Source organism: Tursiops truncatus, chromosome 9 (assembly GCF_011762595.2).
Source record: "Tursiops truncatus isolate mTurTru1 chromosome 9, mTurTru1.mat.Y, whole genome shotgun sequence".
NCBI classification, from domain to species: Eukaryota; Metazoa; Chordata; class Mammalia; order Artiodactyla; family Delphinidae; genus Tursiops; species Tursiops truncatus.
This window is the reverse complement of record NC_047042.1, coordinates 24721899-24746970: the sequence shown is the minus strand read 5'-3', so window position 1 is coordinate 24746970 and position 25072 is coordinate 24721899. Positions and strand designations below refer to the sequence as shown.

Genomic DNA, 25072 nt, shown 5'->3' with positions numbered 1-25072 from the left:
AAAGTCTGGAAGATCAAATTTGTCATTGTTTGGGTCTGATCAGTCAAGTAACTAATCCTCCTGTTGTGTCTGGGTCCATTCTCTCCCTCCCTCCCTCCCTCCCTCTCTCTCTCTCTTTTGTATCATTACCCTACTGTATTGTATAAGTTTTATTCCATGTATATTAATCTATAACGTTCACTTGATGTTGTGGCTTTCCCAGCGAAAATTAAATGATTATGCCATTTTATTAAAATAGCAAAGATGTTAGATTAAAAATCCAATTTATTCTAAAAAAAATTGTGAAAAAGGGTGCTTTCTGTTCTGACAATGACATTTGTATATGAATTTACATAGGTTTTCTGAAGCTCATAGTCATCGTGAAATACTTGATTGTCTTTATGCTATTTTCTGGCCAGAACCTTCCCCCTCCTCAACCTCCCCCCCAACTTTTGTTTTAACTAAACTCAGTTCCAGATGAGTTTTTACTAATATTTGGCTCAATTGTCATTTATTGTAAAACTGATATATAGGGCATGCCATACGCCCTATATATAATATGTATATTGTATTTCATGAATGCCACATGATGTATTTACAAATATGTTCTATATTGTAGAGTAAATAGTTCGTAAACCCATGGTACAAAGTCATTTTTGTTTAGGGTTTTTTTTTCCTACCACAGAGCTTTAATAACTAAAATAAGGAGAAAATCTTGAGTGTGAAAACTGCGCACCAGAATGATGACATTCTCCCTCTTAGAGTTACCACTTCTCCTGGCTCTGATTTTGTATTAGGTGTCTTGACACATATGTGTCCCTCACTGGGTCCTGAACACATCTGATGACTTCATGACTTCTTTTACAGAATGGAATTGACAATGTCTTGCATAAATTTAAGAAATACTTATATAAAAATGCTCAACTTTCTATTCGCAAACTCTCAACTTTTTCCAAAAAGATGAAAAAGAAACGTGTTTGTGTACATGCCAAAAATACTCTGGTTTTTGTTAATTTATGAAGGAAAATATCAATACTTTTTCATATTTAAAATTCAGGTCTATTCTACAGCAGTTTCTCTTGAGTTTGACCTTTCCACGACTTCTTGAGGCAGGTATGTAAATGCTCAGATACTGTCATAATAATTAACATTTTCTTTTTGGATGCTCCGAGTTCAAAACTCAGAAAGTGCGTGTGTGTGAGAGAGAGAGAGATCGTCCATTTAACACTTTTGTAGGTTGAAATCTCTTTGTCAGAACTTTCCTACTGCCTTAGAAACATTCCTAGGTCACATTGGCCTCTGTTTTGCAGCTGTATTCAAACTCAAATGTATTCAAATTCATTTATTCTATTGATAGTTATTGGGCATCTTTAAGGGCTGCCACTACGCCACACGGAGTAAACAAGCCAGTTGAGGTGCCTGCCCTCATACATTTGTTTTGCTCTGTGAGAAATGAAAGCTCTGGGAGACCGACTGAAGTGTCCTCTCATGGTGATGGCCTTTATTTTCCCCACAGTTGAGATGGAAGATGACGACTTCACAGCCTCTCTGTCAAAGCAGAGCTGCATTACCGAACAAACCCAGTATTTCTTCGATAACGATAGTAAATCATTCAGCGGTGTATTAGACTGTGGAAACTGTTCCAGGTAATTTGTTTCTTCATTTCTGGACTAGTCCTGTTTGACTAAGAAATTGTATTCACTTTTATAATCGTCACAGAAAATAACGGAGGTTGTCTTTTGAGTGCGAGAGATCTGAATAACTGCTTTGAAAATAATCAGAGCTCTTCGGTTTCTCTGAAGGTTTTTAAAATTAATTCTAACTCTGCTAAGTTGTAATCCCTTCAACAGTAATAATTACGTGATCAAAAAAATTATACCCACTTTTAGGCAGAACATAGAGGAATTTGATTGTATTATATTTTGTCTAGAAGAATCCATATTAAAATTTTTCTAATGTTGAGATAGTTTCAGAGATTATTTTCTCTGATAAGATTAGAATTATATTTACTAAACAGGTTAACAAAAATATTCTTGGCTAGTAAGTTTTACTTGTAGTCTTCACTTAAATTTAGAATTGAATATATCTTTGAGTTGAAACTGAAAGAACTAGGAGAACATATCATTTCCTAAAATCAAGCTTAATGTTAGTCATCACCGCCCATAAAACATCTTGAAAACATTTTGGAAGAGATGGAGAGGTTTAATTTTGTTGTAATGAGAGAGAGAAAGGCAAGGTGGGAGATTTTCGAAGTTTTGAAAGGAAAGGGATAATCCGTGTCACAGGATCCCTGAGAACGGAGCAGAAAGGCACAGAGTTGGGACACTTTGTTTTCAGTAGCTGAGGACAGCTTGTTCTAGAAGAAATGTTAACAGAGAGAAGAGGAAAGATGAGGGGGTGAGGTAATCTGAGCAGCTGACAGGGATGGAATAGGTAGTTGCTAGGCGATTTGGAAAAGAAGTCTATAACAGTTAAAAATATATATTTTTTCACAGGGGGTTAACTGAAACTAGCACAAATTTTTAATAGACATGGTCAGTATGATTTTATGAGTTACTTTATGAAACCTGTATATCCTAGGAGGAGGAAGAGGAAAGGGGCAGAGTAAGGCATGTACTCAGAAAAAAGCAGACCGTATTGTTTCGAGATTAGTATATCAGAACATCACCTTCAGGAAACAGAACTGTGGCATGTTTAATGGGTACATCAGAAAGAGTTTAGAGTCTTTGGGCTTTCATTGATTGATGTTCAGTAATAGCAATATATACTTTAAAAAATGACTAAGGGGCTTCCCTGGTGGTGCAGTGGTTGAGAGTCCGCCTGCCGATGCAGGGGACACGGGTTCGTGCCCCGGTCCGGGAAGATCCCACATGCCGCGGAGCGGCTGGGCCAGTGAGCCATGGCCGCTGAGCCTGCGCGTCCGGAGCCTGTGCTCCGCAGCGGGAGAGGCCACAACAGTGAGAGGCCCGCATATCGCAAAAAAAAAAAAAATACTAAGTTAAACTGTAAAGATCATTATAAGATATTAAGTTAAATCATGCTTACATTTGCGCTGTGTAACTTTATGCTGTGTCCCAACTTCAGTAGGTTTAAAAAATAAATCCTATTCTTTGAAAAATAAATTACTCTTTAATGACAGATCTACATTTTTATTGTGGAAGGTAGAAGCAGCTTAAGATGTGGAAAAAAACACTGCATGGAATTCAAAGCCCATAATTCTGTCTATGCCTGTGTTGTCCCAGCTCAGTAGTGACCAGCCACAGGTGGCAATTTTAATCATCAGTGGCATTAATTAATATTACAGTTTTGTGCCTCAGTCACGCTGGTCACCATTTCAGGTGCTCAGTAGCCTCATGCGGCAGTTGTTTACCATGCTGGTTAAAGCGGAAGACGTTTCTGTCTTCACAGAAAGTTAGTTGAACAGCACTGATCCAGACTTCAGTCTGCCATGACTTGGGGAAGTGCTGAGCCATTTTTGTGCTCCTACTTTCCTTTACTGTAAAATAAGGCAACTTGGGCACATTTTCAGTGATAGATACCACAGTTCCCTAAATATGTAAAATGAAACGACTAGATGGTGTTCATTTTGCATTGAGGACTATCACTTAAGAAACAAAGGTCACACTTAAAGCATCTGTTGGAATTTTTTTAGTATTCATTTGAGAGATAGCATGTCCATGTTAATCAAACATGGTGATCTTTCTCTCCTAAAATCATTCAGTGTTCCTGTTCGTGTAGGTGATGCTTTGTTTCAAAGGTCCTATTTTCTTTTATTTTAATGTGTAAAAATCTTTGAAATCTATTTTCTCATAATTTTTTCTGATTTTTAGAAGTATTTATTTTGCAGAATCTTCCACGTAGAAAAACTTATGAACACCAACTTAATATTCATAATGGTTGAGAGCAAAGGGACTTGTCCCTGTGACACGCGATTGCTCATACAAGCAGAACAGACTTGTATCCTTTGACATTGGAGAGGTTTGGAATGGAAAACCATCTTAAAGCTGTGCGTTTTTAACCTCATCGCGTTGTTCGTGCCCAGAAAGAACTATATCACAGAGTGCTGAGATCACCTCACAGAGGCAGAATGGACCCTCCACACAAAATTTCCTTTGGATGTCAAGATGGATGATGCTACACATGCACCAAGAGGATGTGAAAGGCTTCCTACTGGTACCGTGAGTCTTTGTGGAGAGAGCAGTGCAGGTTCCCAAGTAGCCCTGAAAATGGCTAGAGAGAGCAGGGAGAAGTACCTGGCTCGGGGTTTTACGGTGGTTGGGGACCATGCTGGGCTTTTGCCAGTGCTGCCTGGGGCTTGTTGGCCCAAACTTCCAGGCAGTGCCAAAGGAGGGGACACTCACTCTTCCCTGTCAGCTCGCCCAGGTGTGGGACAGAAGGGAAAAGGGATTATTGTGGCATGAAAGCTGTCAACAGCCAGTAATCAAAAATGGAGTTGAATGTGGTCTGTACCTACAATGGAATATTATTCAGCCTTAAAAAAAGAAGGTAAATCCTCTTGTATGCTAGAACTGCCATGGCAGTAATGCTAAAAAGACTTCGGGTAGTAAATATGCTAAAAGACAGTGAAATGACCATTGAAGCATTGCAGGCAGAGGTTCGGTAGACTGCCTCTAGTTTTTGCTGTTTCTGGAAAAAAAAAATAGTCCTCACCTATGTTTGGAACTGATGTTTATTACTAGGAATTAGTTTCTATTTCTGTCTTGCTAAATAGGAGGCACCAGGCCCTCCCTTATGGTCTTACGTGTATGACCCTGTCTTATATGCTACGTCATTTGCAGATTTCATCCACTTGTATTGTACAAATATTTACTGAGTACTTCCTCTGTGCCAGCGACCATGCTGTGTAAAGCGTTGATCTCTTCACACAGGCCCTAGACAGGAGAAAATTTGTGGCAGTTCAGTACTTTAAATCCCATAGTACTTGAACTGGTTGTGTGGGGCCAGAATAATGGCATCGGTTTCTCTGGCTTGCTTTGAGAAATAAGTGTGTTGCATTGTATTTTTTTAATTGTGTAAAAAAAAAAAAATGTAACTTCATATTCCTTAACAAGTTTCTTTAGCTGATGGTCCAGATCCTTGTGATATGGTGAAGCAACCCAGATACCGAAAAGGACCTGATGTCTGCTTTGATAACAATGCCTTGGTAAGTCAGACCAAACATTTGCTGTATTAAAATATATAACTCAATGGTCACAGTAATTTAAGGAGACAAATTGTAGTTTTAACTCCAGTGTAATGTCTTAACCATAACCATAGTGTTTCTCATTAACATGACATACTTGCTGGTATACAGATTTTTTATTTCAGTATTTTTCATGGTTAGCATAAGCTTAACAGTTGCCTCTTCTGTCCTTTCCACAGAAATTGTACTTTCAAACACAATGCCGACCAATTTACTAATAATCCAAGATCACAGATCTGATGATTTTAAAACTTTCTAATGACCAGTAACTGACAGTAAACATTACTAATGGTATATGAGTTGCCCACCTTCATTTATATTCCAATCCTGAAGATATAACAGTTATTTTTAGTATAACATTTTCTGTGTTTAGTCTTCATTCAGTGTATTTAAAAACCTGTTAAATCACTATCGTCCCCTTAGTTTGTAATTGTACTTTACATGGTTTCTAATTCTGCCACCTGTTAGGTTTGTATTATTTCTCTTAATTGTATGACTTTTTATATTGTTTGAAACCTGGCCAGGTCAATAACACAGGGTTAAGTTTGTATAATTTTACAAAGCATATTTAATGTATGTTATTTAAGATGACTACTACCTTTCCTATATGTCAGCTGTCTTTCTCTCATAAACACTATTTGGACTTACTGTGTATAGAAGCAGCTTCATGCTTTTCAAATTATTTTAATTTTTAAGAAGCTTTACTCTCAAGCATAAAGCCCATATAAAAATTTCTCACCACTTATAAAAAGTTAAAATTTTAAAAATAATATTTCTCAGTTCTCCAATCTGTCATGTCTCTTTGCATAAAGTGGCTTGCAAACATAAAGCGTTATCATCTGGGGAACCGTTTATTCTAAAAACATGTCAGATCATTTATCGATGAATGTGCATTTCTAGAGGTCGTTGTTTATTTAGAACAGATTTACCTAATACGTACTTATTTACTCAAATACACATAGCCACATTTGTTCCAAAAAAGAATAAGGCATTTCCATAGATGCATAACATGCAAGTAGATAATATAAAGTGGAGCAAAGAAGAAATAAAATCAGTGATGGGAATAAGGCTAAAAAAGCAAAATGTTTTAGCCAATAAATCCCAGTTATCTCTGTAAGGACTATTATTGATCATTCCTCTCTGAGGGGAAAAGTGATTCAAAGTTGCAGCTACTTGATTTTTTTTCATTATACAGTGAGCCTTAAATGAAATCCAGATATGAGGACTTCTGTTGTTCTGTCTACTATATACCTTCAGGAACTTTGGCCACGTCAAGTCATTCCCCAAAGAGTGTTGTTTGTGGGCCCAAGGGTAGTATCACTCATTAGGGAAACTTCCCTCATCAATTATTTGTCACCAAAGACTGAGATTAAATTTACTCAGATGCACTTGAAAGCTCATATAAAAACCATTACCCCCAATATTTTCACCATAGGTGACTATCTTTTTGATCATGGCATAATGCAGATTTTACAAAGACAAAAATTTCCAATACTCAAGTTCCTATAAATTATACAGTGGAGTGTGTGTGAAAGTACAACTTTTGCTCAGTAGCTTAATGTGCTAATAATGTCTTGTGTTTTTTTGGCAGTGGAATATTTTGGTAATGCTTATTTGCAATGGTCACTGTGAATCTGCTCTGGATGGAGGCTCACATAAACTGCTAACTGCCAGCAAATTGCATGAAATCTCATCTTGTATGTCTTCTGTGTTTTCCTTCCTTTTCCTGTACTTGCTACTTTGCCCGTTATTAATAGGATCAACTTATATGCACAACGAGTCGTGCCTGTACCATGATGTCAGCTCCTATCTTCATTTTACTGCAAGTTTTCATGTGGTGTGGATGGTCAGTCACTTTCTCTAATTTTTCTTTGTTTTTGCGTTTGGCTTGAAATTTTAAAAAGTAATCCATATCCCTAAATCCACTATAATAAATGTCCTGAAACCAGGTTATTAAAATGCCAGTAGTAATGTTGTTTTGAGAATAGCAGCTTTCAAATGTTACAGAAGTTTCTAATCCTGAACAGAGCATATCAGTTTCCTATATTTATTTAAAAATCAGTAATTTCTCATAAGCTTTTGTATAAAGATTAAGTCAGTGTGGAGAAAAAAAGTTTTATATGCTTCACAATGTCTTACTTTTTACTTATAAGAAATACCCTAAGGACAATTATTAGAGTTGATCATCAATTTGTTTCAGAAGATGCTAACATAAAATTAATGATCTGTTTCAATTTTATTAAGCATTATTCGGTACCTTCTAAGGTCATTATCTAATTTTTCTTTTCCTTTCTAAACAGATATGGTTTAAACAGCGTTTTTAGATTTTTTAGACATTGATATTCTTAGTGAAGTGCTTTAGTATAACTTACATTATCTAGGTGAAGATTATCATTATTTGTTACTCTTTGACAAATTTCTGAATTACATACTCAGTACGACTGAATAGATATTTTAGGGCCTGAGTTTACATTCAGGGTTCCATTTACAGTTTTGCAGTTTCTTTTTTATGGTCTGGAATCATAATTGTTGTAACTAGACCACTTTTGTTGTATTCCTTCTTCATTGCTGTCCAGGTATTCATTGGTTAGGAAACCACTAGATGGAGATGTGGCCATTACTATAAGTGCAGTGAGCTCATCAGAGGAGGGGAAAGTGGAGAAGCAGAGGGAGTGTCAGAAAAAACTAAATTTGTTCTGGGATAGTAAAATAATGGTTTTGAAGATTTAAGTGGTAAAGAAAAACAAAGCTAAAGTTTATCAAAGAAGAAAGTAAAGCAAGCCAATAACATGTACTATTGAGGAAGTTCATTATCTTATGCAACCATAACTGATAAATGCACGTTACTGGGTACATGAAAAATGAATATGCAGAATAAATGTGTGTATAGGTATGTATACACATACGTACATTAAACCTACCTCATGAATTAATGTGGTAAGTGTGTTAAGGTTCTCTGTAGGAAACTATTTGTTAGGGCTCTTATTCCGATTAAAAGAGTTACGTGTAGTATCTACCTGCCTAAATAATTTTAAATATGCATTTTCTTTGAAGCTGCTGTGGGTGACGTAAGTATAGACCTATCTAAATTCAAAAGTTAGCTATTATTTGGTGGATGTTCTTACCAGTGATTTGAACTCTTACTGTTTGCAAATAGTCACCCCAGGCTCTGGTTGGGGAAAGAAAGGGAGGAGAGTAAGGGTTTAGTATTACTTGTCTAAGAGAAAAATGAAGAGGATTTTACTCACTAGCATACCTGGTTTTAAAAAGTAAGCCTTGGGGTGAAATCATGACTATAACTATGGTTTAGACATCTTTTTCTTTTAATTAGTAATGGGAAAGAAAAAAAGAATGAGGGATTCTTAGTTGATATCTTTACTAAGAGTATTTTGAAAGAGATCCCTGGAAGGAAATCAAATAAAATTACTCATATTTTAGAATTACTCATTTAAAATTATTTAATTTTAAAATTAAATTTTTACATTACTCGTATTTTAAAACGTATGTATATAATGTTGGCACTGTATCCCTTTACTATTTTAAGCTGAAACCAGCTACCAGTCTGTTATTATTATCTACTACAATAATCTTTAAAAATCAGAGTGAGTTTTCTGGTCGTGGTGTTAGTGGGATTTTGGTCTCTTTCTTTAAGATAGAAAAAAATGCTGAGGTTTCTCCCACATCTATGCATTTGTGATTTAGAATGTTTTTAGAATGTATCTCATAATTTACTTCCATATAATAATTACAAGTCTTGGTAGATGTGGTTGCCCATGCAAAACACATGAGAAAACATGATCAGGAAACTGAAGGGACAGATTTTTCAGTGTGAATCTACATGCAGACTTCAGGGACTCCAAATAAGTTATCTGAACTACCACCTCCCAGACTGAAACAGACATATCTCATCATCACACAGAGGAAATGAACCCACACACACACAAAAAAACCCACTAGAAATATAAAAATAAAAACAATGGAAGCAGAGCCAGAGAGAATATTTTTCTTTCCATAACATTTCTAGAACATAAGGATGTATTTGACGTTACTACATCAGTGGGTCTTGTATGCGTGCTAATTTTCCATTCCATCAAATTAATACTTAACTAGAACTGGGGAGCTCTCCTGGTGAAGTGACAATTAAGCCTTTAAGTTAGTATTTTACGTTTACAGTGTTTCTAACCCATCAATATATGTAGTGCTTCATTGGAGTACACACTACTCATTTATCGAGTACTTACAGTACACCTACTGTGTATCAGGCCATTCTTCTATGCATGAGATATTTAAGATGCATTTATACTAAAATATAATTTTTTATCTCAAGTTCATATGTAACTCAGCACCCTGTTTTTTTACCTGGTTAACCTACTTAAAGGGAAAGGTATTTGAACAAAGAGAAGAGGAAGTGCAGAAGTCCTGAGATAGTAATACCTTGACCTGTTGCAGAGCAAGTTAGTGTTATCGGAGCAGTGTGAGTGGTGAGGGGAGGGGGAGGAATATAGGATGAAGATGGAGAAGCAGGCAGGCTGCAGACCACCTAAGGCTTTTTAGGCCTTCATAAGAAATTTGGATTTTGTTATGAGAAATTTCAAGAAGAGCATGAAAGGATTTGATTTACAGTTTTAAGAAGACTGCTTTTTGGAGAAAAAGTTGTTAAAGGGCAAGAGTAGAAGCAGAGAGAGAGGTGAGGCAGCTTTTGCAGCAGTGTAGGCAAGAAGTAATGGTAATTTGGACATGATATGGTAAGTAGTAAGTTTGGGGCTATATTTTGAAGCTAGAGTTAAGAGGACAAGCTGATAGATTAGATTTGAGGGAAAAAAGGAGGAATCACAGATGACTTGTTGTCTTTGACCTGATCCATTACTCCTAGAAGTGTCATTCAGAAAAATAATATTTATTTGGGGACAAGTTTGAGATCTTTCTGCGGATCAGAAGGAGAGGTGATAGTGATCAATGAATGTGGAGGTCAGCGGAACTTTCAGGGCTGAAGATATAAAAGTGTGAGTTATTGAGGTTCTGGTCCAAGATGGCAACATAGGTTGCCTAAAGCTCACCTGAACCCACAGACCTACCAAATCTACACCTATAAACAGAGCAGTTCCCTCTGAAAGACATCTAGAAAGTATATAAATCTAGAAAGTAGATGAGCAACCCCTATGCACTGGGCAAACGTAATATACATCCAGATGGGTAGGAAAGGCTGAGGAACTTTATCTCCATAAACCCCACACTGAGCACAGCAGCATAAAATTAGAAGGGAACTCACAACACCCAGCTTCTCCCTGAGCAGTGAAGGGTTTAGATTGAACATCTGTCGCCCCAAGACTCTCATGGGGGGGTGGGCCCCCAAAACTCCTAGCTCTGAACGCCTAATGGTGCTTGTGTCCATGAGACCCACAGGACTATAGCCAACAAAGAAACAATTCTTAACAGATTCGCAAGGACTCACCATGGCTATCCTTCCAAAGCTCAGAGAAACAGGAGCCGAGAGAAATGCACTTCTCCCAGTCATTTCCTCACAGAGCTTATTTGCATACTTTAAAAGTTATTGCCTGCAAGTAAGGCTTCTAATTTAGCTCAGCTTTGGGGGCTTACTGCAAGACTCCCTGGAGACAGGGGAAGGGGTAGCCTATGCCTACTGACCCTCTGTCCCACTCCAGGTCAGTGGTGCCTTCCTAAAAGAAGCTTGTGAACCCACCTGGCATCCTGGCCTTTGAGGTGGCTGCCCAAAGGACACACCCCTTTATCACTTGGCTCTGGTAACCAGCAGGGCTGGCATTCACAAGCACCAAAGGATCCTGGACCATAGCAAACAAATAGTTCTCAACTGGCTATTCCCTCAATTCAGGACAGAGGGAGTGGAGAGAAATGCCCGTCTCTCAGTCTTGCCCTGAAAGAGGTCTTCTGGTATGCTTTGAAAGCTACTGCCTGAGAATCCGGCCTCCAATCAGGCTGTACCTGATGCTGACTGAAGTCTTCCCCACTGAGACACTGACAGATGTTAGCACGTCCTCAACTACGGGGATCCAAGAAGAAAAAGCCAATTCAAGACGGGGAGAGGTGGTTCTTTTATCTAATGCAGAAAAACCAACACAGAGAGTCAAGGAAAATGAAGACAGAAAAATATGTTTTAAAAGAAAAAGATAAAACTCCACAAACAGGCCTTAATAAAACAGAGAAGAGTGACTGACATGAGAAAGAGTTCAAAATTTGGTCATAAAGATGGTCACCATGTCCGGATAAGAATGCGTGAACTGAGAATTTGAACAAAGAAAACACAAGAAAGTACCAAACAGAAGGCACAGAGCCAAAGAATACAATACAATAACTATATTGAAAAACTCAGCAGTGAGGAGTTCAAATAGCAGACCGGATGAAGTGGAAGAAAGTATCAGTAAACTCACAAACAGGGCAGTGATTCATCTCATCAAGGAGCAAAAAGAAAAAAGAATTTAAAAAAAGAGTGAAGATAGCTAAAGGGACTTATGAGACAACATCAAGCAGACCGAAATTCACGTTATAGTGTCCCAGAAGAAGAAAAGCAGACAAGGGCAGAAAACTTTTTGAAGAAATAATGAGTGAAAACTTTCCTAACCTAGGAAAAGAAACAGATGCCCAAATCCAGGAAGCCCAGAGAGTTACAAATAAGAGTTATCCAAATACATCCAAACCAAGTGAGGAAGAGGTAATACCTCCAAATTCATAGTGAGGGAAGAAGTAAAACTGTCACTATTTGCACATGATATGATTCTGTATATAAAAAACTCCAGTAAAAAACTGTTGGCACTAATCAACAATTTGACTAAATTTCAGGATATAAAATCAACATACAAAAATCAGTTGGCATTTCTATACACTAGGATGAAATGTCTGAAAAATAAAACTGTCACACTCACAATAACATCAAAAACAATGAAATACCCAGAAATTACTTTAACCAAGGAAGTGAAAGTTCTGTACAATCAAAACTACATGACTTTCCTAAAAGAAATTGAAGTTGACACAAATGGAAAGACATCCATGCTGATGGACCTTAAGAACTGACAGTTAAAATGTCTGTACTACTCGAAGTCACCTTAGATTCAACACAATCCCCATCAAAAAACCAATGGCATTCTTCACAGAGATAGAAAAAAAAAAATCCTAAAATTTGTATGAAGTGACAAAGTCTGCAAAATAGTCAAAGCATTTCTCAGGAAAAAGAACAAAGCCAGAGGTATCGAACGTCCTGTTTTCAGACTATACTACAAAGCTACAGTAATTTTTAAAATAGGGTAGGATACTGGCATAATAGACACAGACTAACAGAACAGAAGAGAGCCCAGAATTAAACCCCTGCATACACAGTCAACTAATATTTGATAGTGGAGCCAAGGATACCCAATGGGGAAATGATAGTCTCTTCAACAAATGGTAATGGGGAAATTGGATAAACACATGCAGAACAATGAAATTGGACCCCTATCTTACCGCTCACAAAAAATTAACTCAAAATGGATCACAGATTTAACACAAGTCCTAATACCTATAAAACTTAGTAGAAACAGAGAGGAGGCTCCTCTCAACAGTGGTATTGAGAGTGATTTTTGGATATAACACCAAAAGCACAAACAATAAAAGCAAAAATCAGCAAATGGAACTACATCAAACTTGAACACTTGTGCACAGCAAAAGAAACAATTAACCAAATGAAAATGCATCCTACAGAATGCAAGAAAAATTTTGCAAACCATGTATCAGATAAGGGGTTAGTATCCAAAATATATTTAAAAACTCATAAAACTCAAAGAAAAATAAACAACAAATAATCCAACTAAAAAAAGGGCAGAAAAACTAGACATTTTTCCAAAGAAGAGATCCAAATGGCCAAGAGGCACATGAAAAGATTCTCAATATCACTAATCATCAGGGAAACACAGAACTACAGTGAGCTATCACCTCACACCTGTTAGAATGGATGTCATCAAGAAGACGAGACAACAGGTGCTGGGGAGATGTGAATAAAAGGGAACCTTTATACACTGTTGGTGGGAATGTAAATTACTGCAACCAATATGGAGGTTTCTCAAATAATTGAAAATTAATCTACCACATGATCCATCAATTCTACTTCTGGGTATATGTGCAAAGGAAATGAAAACAGGATTTTGAAGAGATATCTGTACTCCCACATTCACTGCAGCGTTATTCACAGCAGCCAAGATATGGAGACAACCTAAATGGCCATCAGCCAATGGATAAAATAAGAAGTGGGATTTATACTTACACAATGTAATATTTTTCAGCCATGAGAAAGGAAGACAGCCTGCCATTTGCAACAACATGGATGGACCTTGGGCACATTATGCTAAGTGAGAAAGACAAGTACTGTGTGTAGAATCTAAAAAGCCAAACTCATAAAAACAGAAATAAATGGTGGTTACCATGGAATGGGGGTTAGGGGATAAGACAGATGTTGTTCAAGGGCACAGTCTTACAATAAGCAGTAAGTAAGCCCTAGAGAGCTAATGCACAGTATAGTGAATATAGAAAATGATTATATTCATCAAATATGCTAAGAGATTAAAAATGAATTATTACAACTACTAAAAAAAGGACAACTATGTAATGTGATAGAGGAGCTAATTATCACTTTAATGGCAATCATATTACAATACATAAATTATATTAACATGTATACCTTAAATTTACACAATGTTATATTTCAAATATATTTCAATTAAAGTAAAAGAGACCCATACAAAGACATATTTTAATTAAATTATCAAAAGTAAATCTGTGACAAAGGAGGCAAGAATACACAGTGGAGAAAAGACAGTCTCTTGAATAAGTGATGCTGGGACCACTGGACAGCTACATGTAAAAGAATGAAACCGGAACATTCTCTAATACCATACACAAAAATAAACTCAATGGATTAAAGACCTAAATGTAAGGCTGGATACTATAAAGCTCTTAGAGGAAACAGAGGCAGGACACTCTTTGACATAAATCACAGCAAGATATTTTGGATCCACCTCCTAGAGTAATGAAAATAAAAACAAACAAATGGGACCTAATTAAACTCCAAAGCTTTTGCACAGCAAAATAAACCATAAACAAAACGAAGACAACCCACACAATGGGAGAACAGATTTGCAAACAAAGTGACAGACAAGGGATTAATCTCCAAAAGAGAGAAACAGCTCATGCAGCTCGATATCAAAAAAAAACCAAACAACCGAATCAAAAAATGAGAACATCTAAAAAGACATTTCTCCGAAGAAGACATACAGATGATACGTGGAATCTAAAAAAATGGTACAAATGAACCTGTTTACAAAATAGAAATAGAGTCACAGATATAGAAAACAAATGTAAGGTTACCGTGGGATATGGGGGGGGGGGGGGCCAGGAGGGGTAAATTTGGAGATTACTAACAAGAACCTACTGTGTAGCACAGGGAACTCTACTCAATACTCTAATGACTTATATGGGAATAGAATCTACAAAAGAGTGGATATATGTATATGTATAACTGATTCACTGTGCTGTACAGCAGAAACTAACACAACATTGTAAATCAACTATACTCCAATAAAAATTAATTAAAAATAAATAAGACATACAAATGGCCAAAAAGCACATGAAGAGATGCGTAACATCACTGATTATTAGAGAAATGCAAATCAAAACTACAATGAGGTATCACCTCACACCAGTCAGAATGGCTATCATCAAAAAGTCTACAAACAATAAATGCTGGAGAGGATGCAGAGAAAAGGAAACCCTCCTACACTGTTAGTGGGAATGTAAATTGGTACAGCCTTTATGGAGAACAGTCTGGATGTTCCTTAAAAAACTAAAAATAGAGCTACCATATGATCCAGCAATCCCACTCCTGGGCATATACCTGGAGAAAACCATACTTTGAAAATATACATGAACTCCAATGCTCATAGCAGCATTATTTACAATAACCAGGATATGGAAGCAACCTAAATGTCCATCAACAGAGGAGTGGGTACAGAAGATGTGGCACATATATACAGCCATAAGAAAGAACCAAATAATGCCATGTGCAGCAACATGGATGGACCTAGAGATTATCATACTAAATGAAATAAGTCAGACAATGACAAATATCATACGATATCACTTATATGTGGCATTTTTAAAAACTGGTACAAATGAACTTATTTACAAAACAGAAACAGACTCTCAGACTTCAAAAAGAAACTTATGGTTACCAAAGGGGAAACGTTGGGGGAGGTATAAATTAGGAGGTTGGGATCAACACATACACACTGATCTGTATGTAAAATAGATAATCAAAAAGGACCTACTGTAAAGCACAGGGAACTCCACTCAACACTCCATAATAACCTATATAAGAAAAGAAATCTGAAAAAAGAGTAGATATATGTCTATGTGAAACAATCACATTGCTGTACACCTGAAATTAACATTGTATATCAACTATATTCTAATATAAAAAATTTTTTTAAAGTAAATGACAAGGAGAGAATCTTAAAAGCAGCAAGGAAAACAACTTGTAACATACAAGGAAACCTCTAAGGCTACCAGGATCTTTCCACCAGAATATGCAGGCCTGCAGGGAGTGGCATGATATATTCAAAGTACTGAAAGAAAAAAACCTGCCAACCAAAAATACTCTAGCTAGCAAAACTGTCCTTCCACTTTGAAGGTGAAGAGAAGAGTTGTAGACAAGCAAAAGCTAAAGGAGTTCATCACCACTAGACTGGCCTTACAAGAAATGTTAAAGGTGTTCCTTTAAGCTGAAACAAAACAGCACTAATTAGTAACAGGAAAACATATGAAAGTATAAATCTCACTGGTAAAGACCAATATATAGTTAAATTCAGAATAATCTAATATTGTAATGATAGTGGGTTAATCACTTATATATCTAGTATGAATGTTAAAAGACAAATATAGTGAAAATAACTATCATACAATAAGTAATGGATACACAGACTAAAGATATGTAAATTTTGAAATAAAAAACAAAGCATGGAGGAGGAAGTAAAGTGTAGGGTTTTAGAATGCATTTGAACTTAAGTTGTTATCAACTTATTTATAACACTAAATATTATGAGGCTTACATAAAATGTTATATTTATAACAGTTGTTATGATAACCACAAAGCAAAAACCTATGGTAGATACACAAAAGATAAAGAGAACGGAATCTAAGCATGCCACTATAGAAAATGATCAACTCACAAATGAAGAGAGCAATAAGAGAAAAAGAACAAAGGAATTTCAAAATAGCTCAAAAACAATTTAACAAAATTGTAGTAATAATAATTACCATCTATCAACAATTACTTTAAATGTTAAATGGACTAAATTCTCCAATCAAATGACATAGAGTAGCAGAATCTATTAAAAAAAATAGGAGATGATTGTATGCTGTGTATTAGAGTCAACTAATTTCAACTTTAAGGACATACACAGACTGAAATGGAAAAAGATATTCCATGCAAATGGAAACCAAAAGAAAGCTGGGGTGGGTATACATAGGCAAAATAGACTTAAAAGTTGTAATGAGACAGTCAGGGTCATTACATAATGATAAAGTGGTCAATCCAACAAAAGGATATAAACATTTGTAAATATGCACCCAACATAGGAGCACCTAAATATATAAAGTAAAAATTAACAGACTTAAAGGGAGAAATAGCAAGACAATGTAAAAATTGCCAAAAAATTCGACAACCTAGAAATGGGTAAATTCCTAGAAACATACAACCTATCAAGACTGAATCATGAAAAAATAGAAATAGAAAATCTGAACAGACCAATTACTAGTAAGAAGATTGCATCAGTTATCAAAAACCTCCCAAGAAACAAAGTCCACAACCAGATGGCCTCACTGGTGAATTCTACCAAACATTCAAAGAACAATTAATACCTGTCCTTCCAAACTGTTCCAAAAAATTAAAGAGGAATGAACACTTCCTGATTCACTTTTACAATGCCAGCCTTGTTACCATGATACCAAAACCAGACAAGGATACTACAAGAAAATTTTAGGCGAATATCCTTGATGAAAATAGATGAAAAATTCCTCAACAGTATATTATCAAGGTTAATTCAACAGCACATTAAAAGGGTCATACACCGTGATCAAGTGAGATTTATTCCAGAAATGCAAGGATTGTTCAAAATCCACAAATCAATTGATGTAATCCATACATTAACAAAATGAAGGCTAAAAATCATATGATCATCTTAATAGATGCAGGAAAAGCATTTACAAGATACAAAACTAATATACAAATATCATTTGAATTTCTATACCATAATAATGAACTATCGGAAAGAGAAATTAAGAAAGTAAATAATTCCACTTGTATTTGCATCAAAATGAATAAAATACCTAAGAATAAAGGTAACCAAAAAGGTGAAAGACCTATACACTGAAAACTATAAGACATTAATAAAAGAAACTGAAGACAACACAAATAAATGGAAGAATATTCAGGGCTCATAGAGTAGAAGAATTGTTAAAATGTCCGTACCACCCAAAATAATCTACAGATTGCATGCAATCCCCATCAAAATTTCAATGGCATTTTTCACAGAATTAGAACAATCCTAAAATACATATATGAAACCACAAAAGACCCAAATATCCAACACAATCTTAAGAAGGAAAAACAAAGTCGGATGCATGATACATCCTGATTTGAAACTAGATTAAACAACTACAGTAATCAGAACAGTATGGCACTGGCATAAAAAAAGACACGGACCAATGGAACAGAATAGAGAACCCAGAAATAACCCATGCATATATGGTCAATTAATTTATGACAAAGGAACCAAGAATATACATTGGGGAAAAGAAAGTCTCTTCAATAAAGAGTGCTAGAAAAACTGAACAGCCATATGCAGAAGAATGAAACTGGACCACTGTCTTACACCATACACAAAAATCAACTCAAAATGGTTTAATGACTTGAAGACCTGAAACCATAAAACTCCTAGAAGAAAATATAGGGAGTAAGCTCCTTGGCATTGGTGTTGGTAATGACTTTTTGGACTTGTCACCATAAAAAAACAAAGGCAACAAAAACAAGAATGAAAAAGTGGGACTACATCAAACTTAAAAGCTTCTGCACAGCAAAGGAAACCAACAGAATTAGAAGACAGCCCATAGAATGGGAGGGAATGTTTGCAAATCATGTATGTGATAAGGAGCCAGTATCCAAAATATATGAAGAACTCATATAATTCGAGATCAAAAAACTAATCTGATTTTAAAATAAGCAAAGGATCTCAATATGCATTTTTACAAAGAAGATATACAGATGGCCGACAGGTATGTGAAAAAATACTCAACATCAGTACACATCAGAGAAATATAACTCAAAACTACAATGAGTTATCACCTCACACCTGTTAGAATGACTATCATCACAAAGACAAGAAATAACAAATGCTGTCAAGGATGTGGATAAAACGGAATCCTTACACTTAGTTGGTGGGAGTGTAAATTGGTGCAGTCACTGTGGAAAACAATTTTGAGGTTCCTCAAAAAATTAAAAATAGAATTACTATATAATCCAGCAATCCCACTTCTGGGATTTGAAAAATAAAATTTTCCTTAATAGATTTTTTTCCTCAGAATTCTCTTTAACAGACTTCTGCTGCCTTAGAATACAATTCAAGAAGAAAGCGTTATTTACTTGGTGGCAGGCACTGTATTAAACCCTAATGAGCAAAAAGAGCCAATGTTTTAGTCTCTGGGAGCTCAGAGTCTTTGTAAAATTATTCAGACTAGAAAATTTATTTTCTTACATAACCTATTATTTTGATTATTGGAAGATGAACCTTGGATTAGTGAATTCTTGAAAGATGTTTAGGAAAATAATTAGAAGGGAGGTTTTCTTGTTGTTTTTTTTAATTGAAGTATAGTTGACCTATAATATTATTTAAGTTACAGGTGTAAAACACAGTGATTCACAATTTTTAAAGGTTTTATTCCATTTATAGTTATAAAATGTTGCTATATACCATGTTGTACAAGGTATCCTTTTAGCTTATTTTATACCTAATAGTTTGTACCTCTTAAGATAGGAAGTTTTTTTAATGAAATTCAGTATATTTAAAGGAATCAGAGGATGCAGAAAATGTTACAGAATACAGAACCTAGGAATAAAAGGTAAAGAATAATTTTGTGTTAGCAAGGAATCTAATGATCTGCCACTAGACGGGGGGGGTGGGGGATCCAAATGAGCAAATATGTAGCTTGTATTTCATGGTTCTCTAAACAGGATAAACCTCTCCTGCTAGCTTAGCTCTTTATTTTGGATATAGGTTTTCAGAGTGTCCTTTCTTTTAGGGTTCAACTACATTATTCTTCATTTTAATTCTTGATGAAGGTCCAGATGCTACATGTGCAGCATGATATATTCACGTTTGAAATTGGATATAAGGGATAGGGAAAATAGAAGTTCATTTCTCAAATTTATTTATTTTACCAATCTCAGACTTTGCCTTATTGAGCATAATTGCTAATATCATAATTCTTGGGAATTATAAAATAGACTATGAAATTTTATTTTTATATCTTGTACTTATAAATATAGAAGGATATTTAATACTGTGAAAGTAAGGTTTTTCAATTTAGAAATTGGAATATCACTCAAAACAGCATAAAGTATTTCCTTTCATAATCATCAGAATCTACAACTAAAAATGTAAAGCATTCTTCAAACGGTACTAGGAAAACGGCTTTATCTAAACTTGTTGAACAGTAAAATCTAGGACAGTGTAAATTATCTGGATTCAAATTAAAGCAGCTTTATAAGGTGAGTTCAGAAGTGGACTAAACACGGCGTGCTCTGGGAGATGTCTTACTAAATATTTTTCAGGAGTTTTCTGTTTTCCTTTTCTTTCCAACAGGAGGATTATACCGACTGCGGGGGTGTTTCTGGGTTAAGTCCCTCCCTGTGGTCCATCATCGGAATCCAGTGTGTACTACTTTGGCTTTTATCTGGCAGCAGACACTACCAGTTATGACCTTCTGAAACCAAATCTGCATATTAAACTCCAGACCCTGCCAAAACATGAGCCCTCCGTTGCATTAAAAGAGGGTCAACTGTGGAATCAGCAGACCACTAGCTCAGACCATCCCGTGGCATCACTCTAAGACACAGACTCTTAAGGCACCCGCTGGCTGCATGTCAGGGTGTCAGATCCTTAAGTGTGAACCCTGCATCATCTATATATAACATCAAAGCAAAATACTATACATGCTCTCTATTGGAAAATTTGAGAATTTGTTGTTGCATTGTTGGTGATTACATGTAAAAGGGCTCCCCACACAGTTTATGAATCACACAAATTATCTTAATTTGGACCTGGAATTCTGACTTGCTGCAATCCTTGTTCTTTTACCAAGAAAATCTCTAGGGGAAAAGAAAGTTATTTTTTCCTTATTCTTCTGTTCAAAATTATTTGCTGCTTTGAGTAATTATTATTGAACGTATACATAGAGAGAGAGAGGGAGAGAGAGAGATAATTAACATCGGTGTAATCTGTCAAAATAGAAATTATGGCTTATTTTCTACGATAAAAATTGCCATGAATAAAATGCTTTATGAAGAATGGCTTCTCTGCCAGAAATATAACACAAATGATGACCAAGTTTTGGTGGGGTAATGAATTGGTTGTTTGAAAATAATTAAGAAATTAAAGGTGCTTGAGGGTAGAATTAATATGCGACATATTTCCTCATAAATGTGAGCCCTTAATAAACGCTTTGATGCAATGTTCTTTTTGTTCACAGTAAAGTTCTGTAGTGCTAGCCAGATATTTCAAAATGCTCTAAGGAAAGCTTGTTGGGGGGAGGGGAAATGTTTTTTCTTGTGATAAATGAACTTTGGCCACCAAGGGTATTTTGCATGATGCTGCTGCTATTTTAACTTTCGGTTTGTTTTTCTCTTACTGTAGAGTATAGTCCATTGAAAAGTTAACTGAGTGACATTATTGTTATGTAAGAATCTGAACCTTGCAATGTAATGCACTTAAGTCATCTTTTAAAATGTCGTTAAACTACTCTGAATATACTGTGCAGTGTAAATGCTGAATGATTGGATTAGGTAAATGGTGAAATGGGAATTAATGGATTTTATACGGATTCGTGCTTTTGCCTGAAAACCTATGTACAGATATTTTAAGTACATAAATCAGATTTGACACATTTATTTTTTGAAGAGTACATATATGTTCTCAATGAAGATTCACCCTAGGTTTCCTCTTTATTCGCTGGAATAGCAGCACCTACAATCCCAGATTTGCTGCTGCTGCTGCTTTTGTTCCCTCTGTTTTAAATGGTATGATCACTTGACCAAAATTTCCATGCAGTTTGATGAGGGTTTTACAATAATCTGAACAAAAAGGAAACCTTGAATCTATATGTATGCACACGAATACTTGATTGTGAATAATCAAAATTGTTTTTATACAGCCTCATTAGTGAAAATGGCTAGTGTAGTAAATTAGATATTTCATTATAGAGTAATATGGTAGCAGAATTTATTTATGCTTTTAAAGATTATTTTCAGGGGTAAACAGTATTTGAAGAAAGGGTAAAAACAATGAATGTGTAACTCTAACTATAGGGAATAATTCTGCTGGAAGTATGCAGATATTTTTAATGGTAAAATGCATTTGTTCTTTTTTCAAACATGCCAAATATTGGTGTGTGTCTATGCTGGAAATTTTCTTATATACCATTTTTAAGTAAAAATCTTATTAACGTTATCCAGCATGCTTTAATATGCTTCATATATCAAAGATATAACCAATTCTTTAGCATAGTTTAAAAGGTCTATTTGTTTTGTTTTTAGCTTTGCATACATTTGTAATTTCCTCCACCACCAATATACCCTAGGTACCATTTGTGTACATTTCCTTATTTAAAATATTTTTTTATTTAAAAATGGGGGGAGGGGAAAATGGAATCACTTTGCCAACTATTGTTCTAAGAGTTGACATCAGTTACCATTTCTAATGCATTGTTGTGATTTTGTAGTCTCATTTGTAACTGGTACTGACGTTTTAGAAAACACCAAAGTGATTTAAAAAAATATGGAACTTCTCACTCTAGTAACAATATGTTTAAATCATGTTGTTTGTTAATTAAATATTTAAAACTTATTGTTAACTTTTGCTAGACTATTTTAAATCATGAAAGTGTTGGGAAGGGGATATCGAAATATACAGTTATGTTAGTTTGTGTATATAAACGATGCACATTTAAACAACTGAATTGCTTCCAGCATACAACAAACTACCTTAAAATTATCTTTAAAATCTATTAAATATATTTTCATGGCTAATGTCACTGAAATAATGTTTTCATCAACTACATTGTTGTTGTGTTAATCACAGTTAAACTTGGCATCTCTTGGCAGGGTCCTATTTGATTTCACTTGCCATCAAAATATATTTACATGCACGAGTCTTGCCGTGATCCTTTGTTTTCTGTTATAAAATAAACATATAACAACCACACATACGTTAATAAATTGGGTAAGAACGTTATTCTCGTGCCTAATACTAGTCTTCACGCATTTGGCGTAATTTTTTGAAAGACAGTAACACTCGTCCCATCCAATTGTTATCTTTAATTTAGGATTTTTCTGTGAGTTCTATTGTTGACAAGAACTTAAATTTCAGCCTGTTATAAATACTGATTTTCAAAGACTAAACAGTACAAGAGATCAAGAAAAAAGCTTTTAAACCCCTTTTGCTTACTTAATTTTTGCTATGCTCATGCAGCTTAATGTATTTTGTCACTAACAGAATCAAAAGTCTTGCATTGCTGTTGAATAACAGGAATGAACTTTGCATTAATGGTTTGTTCATATTTTTTCATTTGAACAACCAGCATTACTGCCAAACACCAATCGTGGTCCATATTTGTAACAGGTTTTTAACATGACATAGTTAGCAAGTTTGACTGAAGAGACTTTTAGGTCCTGGGCCTATAAGATTTTAGTATGATCTTTTTTCATGTTTCTAATGCTTGAGGCGTCATTGCTTAACTTGGAAAAAACAAGACAGTGTTGCTGCCATTTGTAAGTTTTCCTATAATATTCCTTTTATTAACTTTAAAACTGGCCTTACAGGGTTCAAATAGGCAGTATCCCTTTTAAGTGACCTTTGCAACCCAAGTGTTACTTGCTTATTTGATGCTCTCTTGTATTTTACATCTCATTTAAATCTTTCTCTCCACCAAAGCTTAAATTCTATGTCTTATTAAAACTCTGAACTATTCCATTAATCATGTTAGTTGACATTAAAGTGTCTAGAGGTACAGAGTCTGACCTAGTGTAACAAAATGGAGGTTGTGACTTTTTTTTTAAGCATAGCATAGAATGATGGTTTCACTTGCCCGCAGTTTCAAATATTTTACAATTATCTGGAATGTGTGTTGCTTTCCCATAGCAGAATGTTAGCATTGCTATTATTCCATGTACATTTCTGTAAAGAGCAAATCAGTAAAGCAAAAGTGTGAAGTTTCTTGATTTCTTGAAAAAATTCCAGAATTTCAAAGTCTTAGACAACCCTTACCAAGTTTCATCTACTTTATTTCTAGTTCACAAGGTTAACTCAAAGAAATTCCACTGAGACTAATGGGATACTGTCTTGAATAGATGCCAATTGGGTTTACAGTGTGACCTGACAAAGCTGTCTTTTTTGTTGTGCTGTATGTTGTTGGATCATATTATTAGGGATACTTTTATTGAAGTGCTGAGTGTGCATCCATGCAAAAGGCCAAGTGGCTTTGTGAACAAAAGATCTTTTCTCCCCTTTATTATGTTCTCTCGACACTTTTGTGGAAATTAGCCCGATAAAAACGTTTTGTAAAAATTTGTATATTACTGTTATAAAAATATTTATAATCCCAGAAAATGTTGTGTTAAATCCTGTGCAAAAACAGTATATTCAGAATAAAAGTTTATCATTTAAAGTCACCAGTTTTGATTATTTATTTAAAATCCAATTGAAAGAAACAGAGGTCTCTGTCATACATACAGTTTAAGAAAGCAGGCTTTCCAGGGCAGAGAATTCTAGATTGTGGAAGTAAAATTTGGGATTATGAAAGTTGCCTTTACAATTACAAACCTCAACTCACAAACAAATGAAATTGCAACTCCTTGAGACTCTGACACTTCTCACACGTGCTTTTGCCATCAAAGCGTTTAGAAACTTATTAAAACAGACTTTTGACTTCTGTAAGAAAAAACTTTTTTCTAGGCAAAAATAATGTTTCCGTGTTTCTTTAAGGACCTTGGGAAAATAGTTTGAAAGAAACAAGTTAGAATGTCTGAAACGTGCATATCTTTTATACATCTGACTAACAGTTAAATATCTATCCTAGCTAGTTTATAGCAAACAGAAGCTAGGGCCGTGAAGTACAGTATAAAGAGGTTTTTTTGTTTTTTTAAACTGTTGTATGCCTTTTACCTTTAGACCAGCTTACCACCTGCCCCCCTATGTTCACCTAATAAGTAATGCGCCTGATGTTATGTGGAATCTAATATAATGTAAGCCTACTTCTCATTCTGGGGACTCCTATAAGAGCGAAAATACCTACACAGGGGAGGAATGTAGTATGTGGATACCAATGATGGTGATTACTGGAAAATCTGACCCTTAGTCTCTGATCAAGGCATTTTAACAGGAAACCCTACTTAAAAGGGTGAGGTGGATAACATTTGCTTTTTGAACATCTGGCTTCATTCTGTACCAATTTATCTCCTCAATCAATCCTCTTACTCCCCAGCTACCCTCATTTCCTCTATCAATCATCTTGATCCCATCCCCACCTCTTCCCTTGGGACCTTGCCTCATCAATTCTCCT

At 35.4% G+C, this 25072-nt stretch overlaps 1 protein-coding gene across 5 annotated transcripts in view; it reads left to right on the top strand.

Moving 5' to 3' along the window:
* Nucleotides 1-24182, top strand: part of CACNA2D1 (calcium voltage-gated channel auxiliary subunit alpha2delta 1) — a 513328-nt gene extending 489146 nt beyond the window's left edge. For 4 of the 5 annotated variants that reach the window (XM_073809606.1, XM_073809607.1, XM_019940505.3 and 1 more), the window contains 5 exons: nucleotides 1037-1092; nucleotides 1496-1625; nucleotides 3827-3936; nucleotides 5061-5143; nucleotides 20101-24182. In XM_073809606.1, coding sequence (XP_073665707.1) covers nucleotides 1037-1092; nucleotides 1496-1625; nucleotides 3827-3936; nucleotides 5061-5143; nucleotides 20101-20217 — 496 coding nt within the window. In that variant the 3' untranslated portion in view covers nucleotides 20218-24182. Of the gene's footprint in view, nucleotides 1-1036; nucleotides 1093-1495; nucleotides 1626-3826; nucleotides 3937-4021; nucleotides 4967-5060; nucleotides 5144-20100 lie in introns of those variants that run through there. The other variant, XM_073809608.1, reaches the window with a different exon arrangement.
* Nucleotides 24183-25072: the final 890 nt, after the last annotated feature.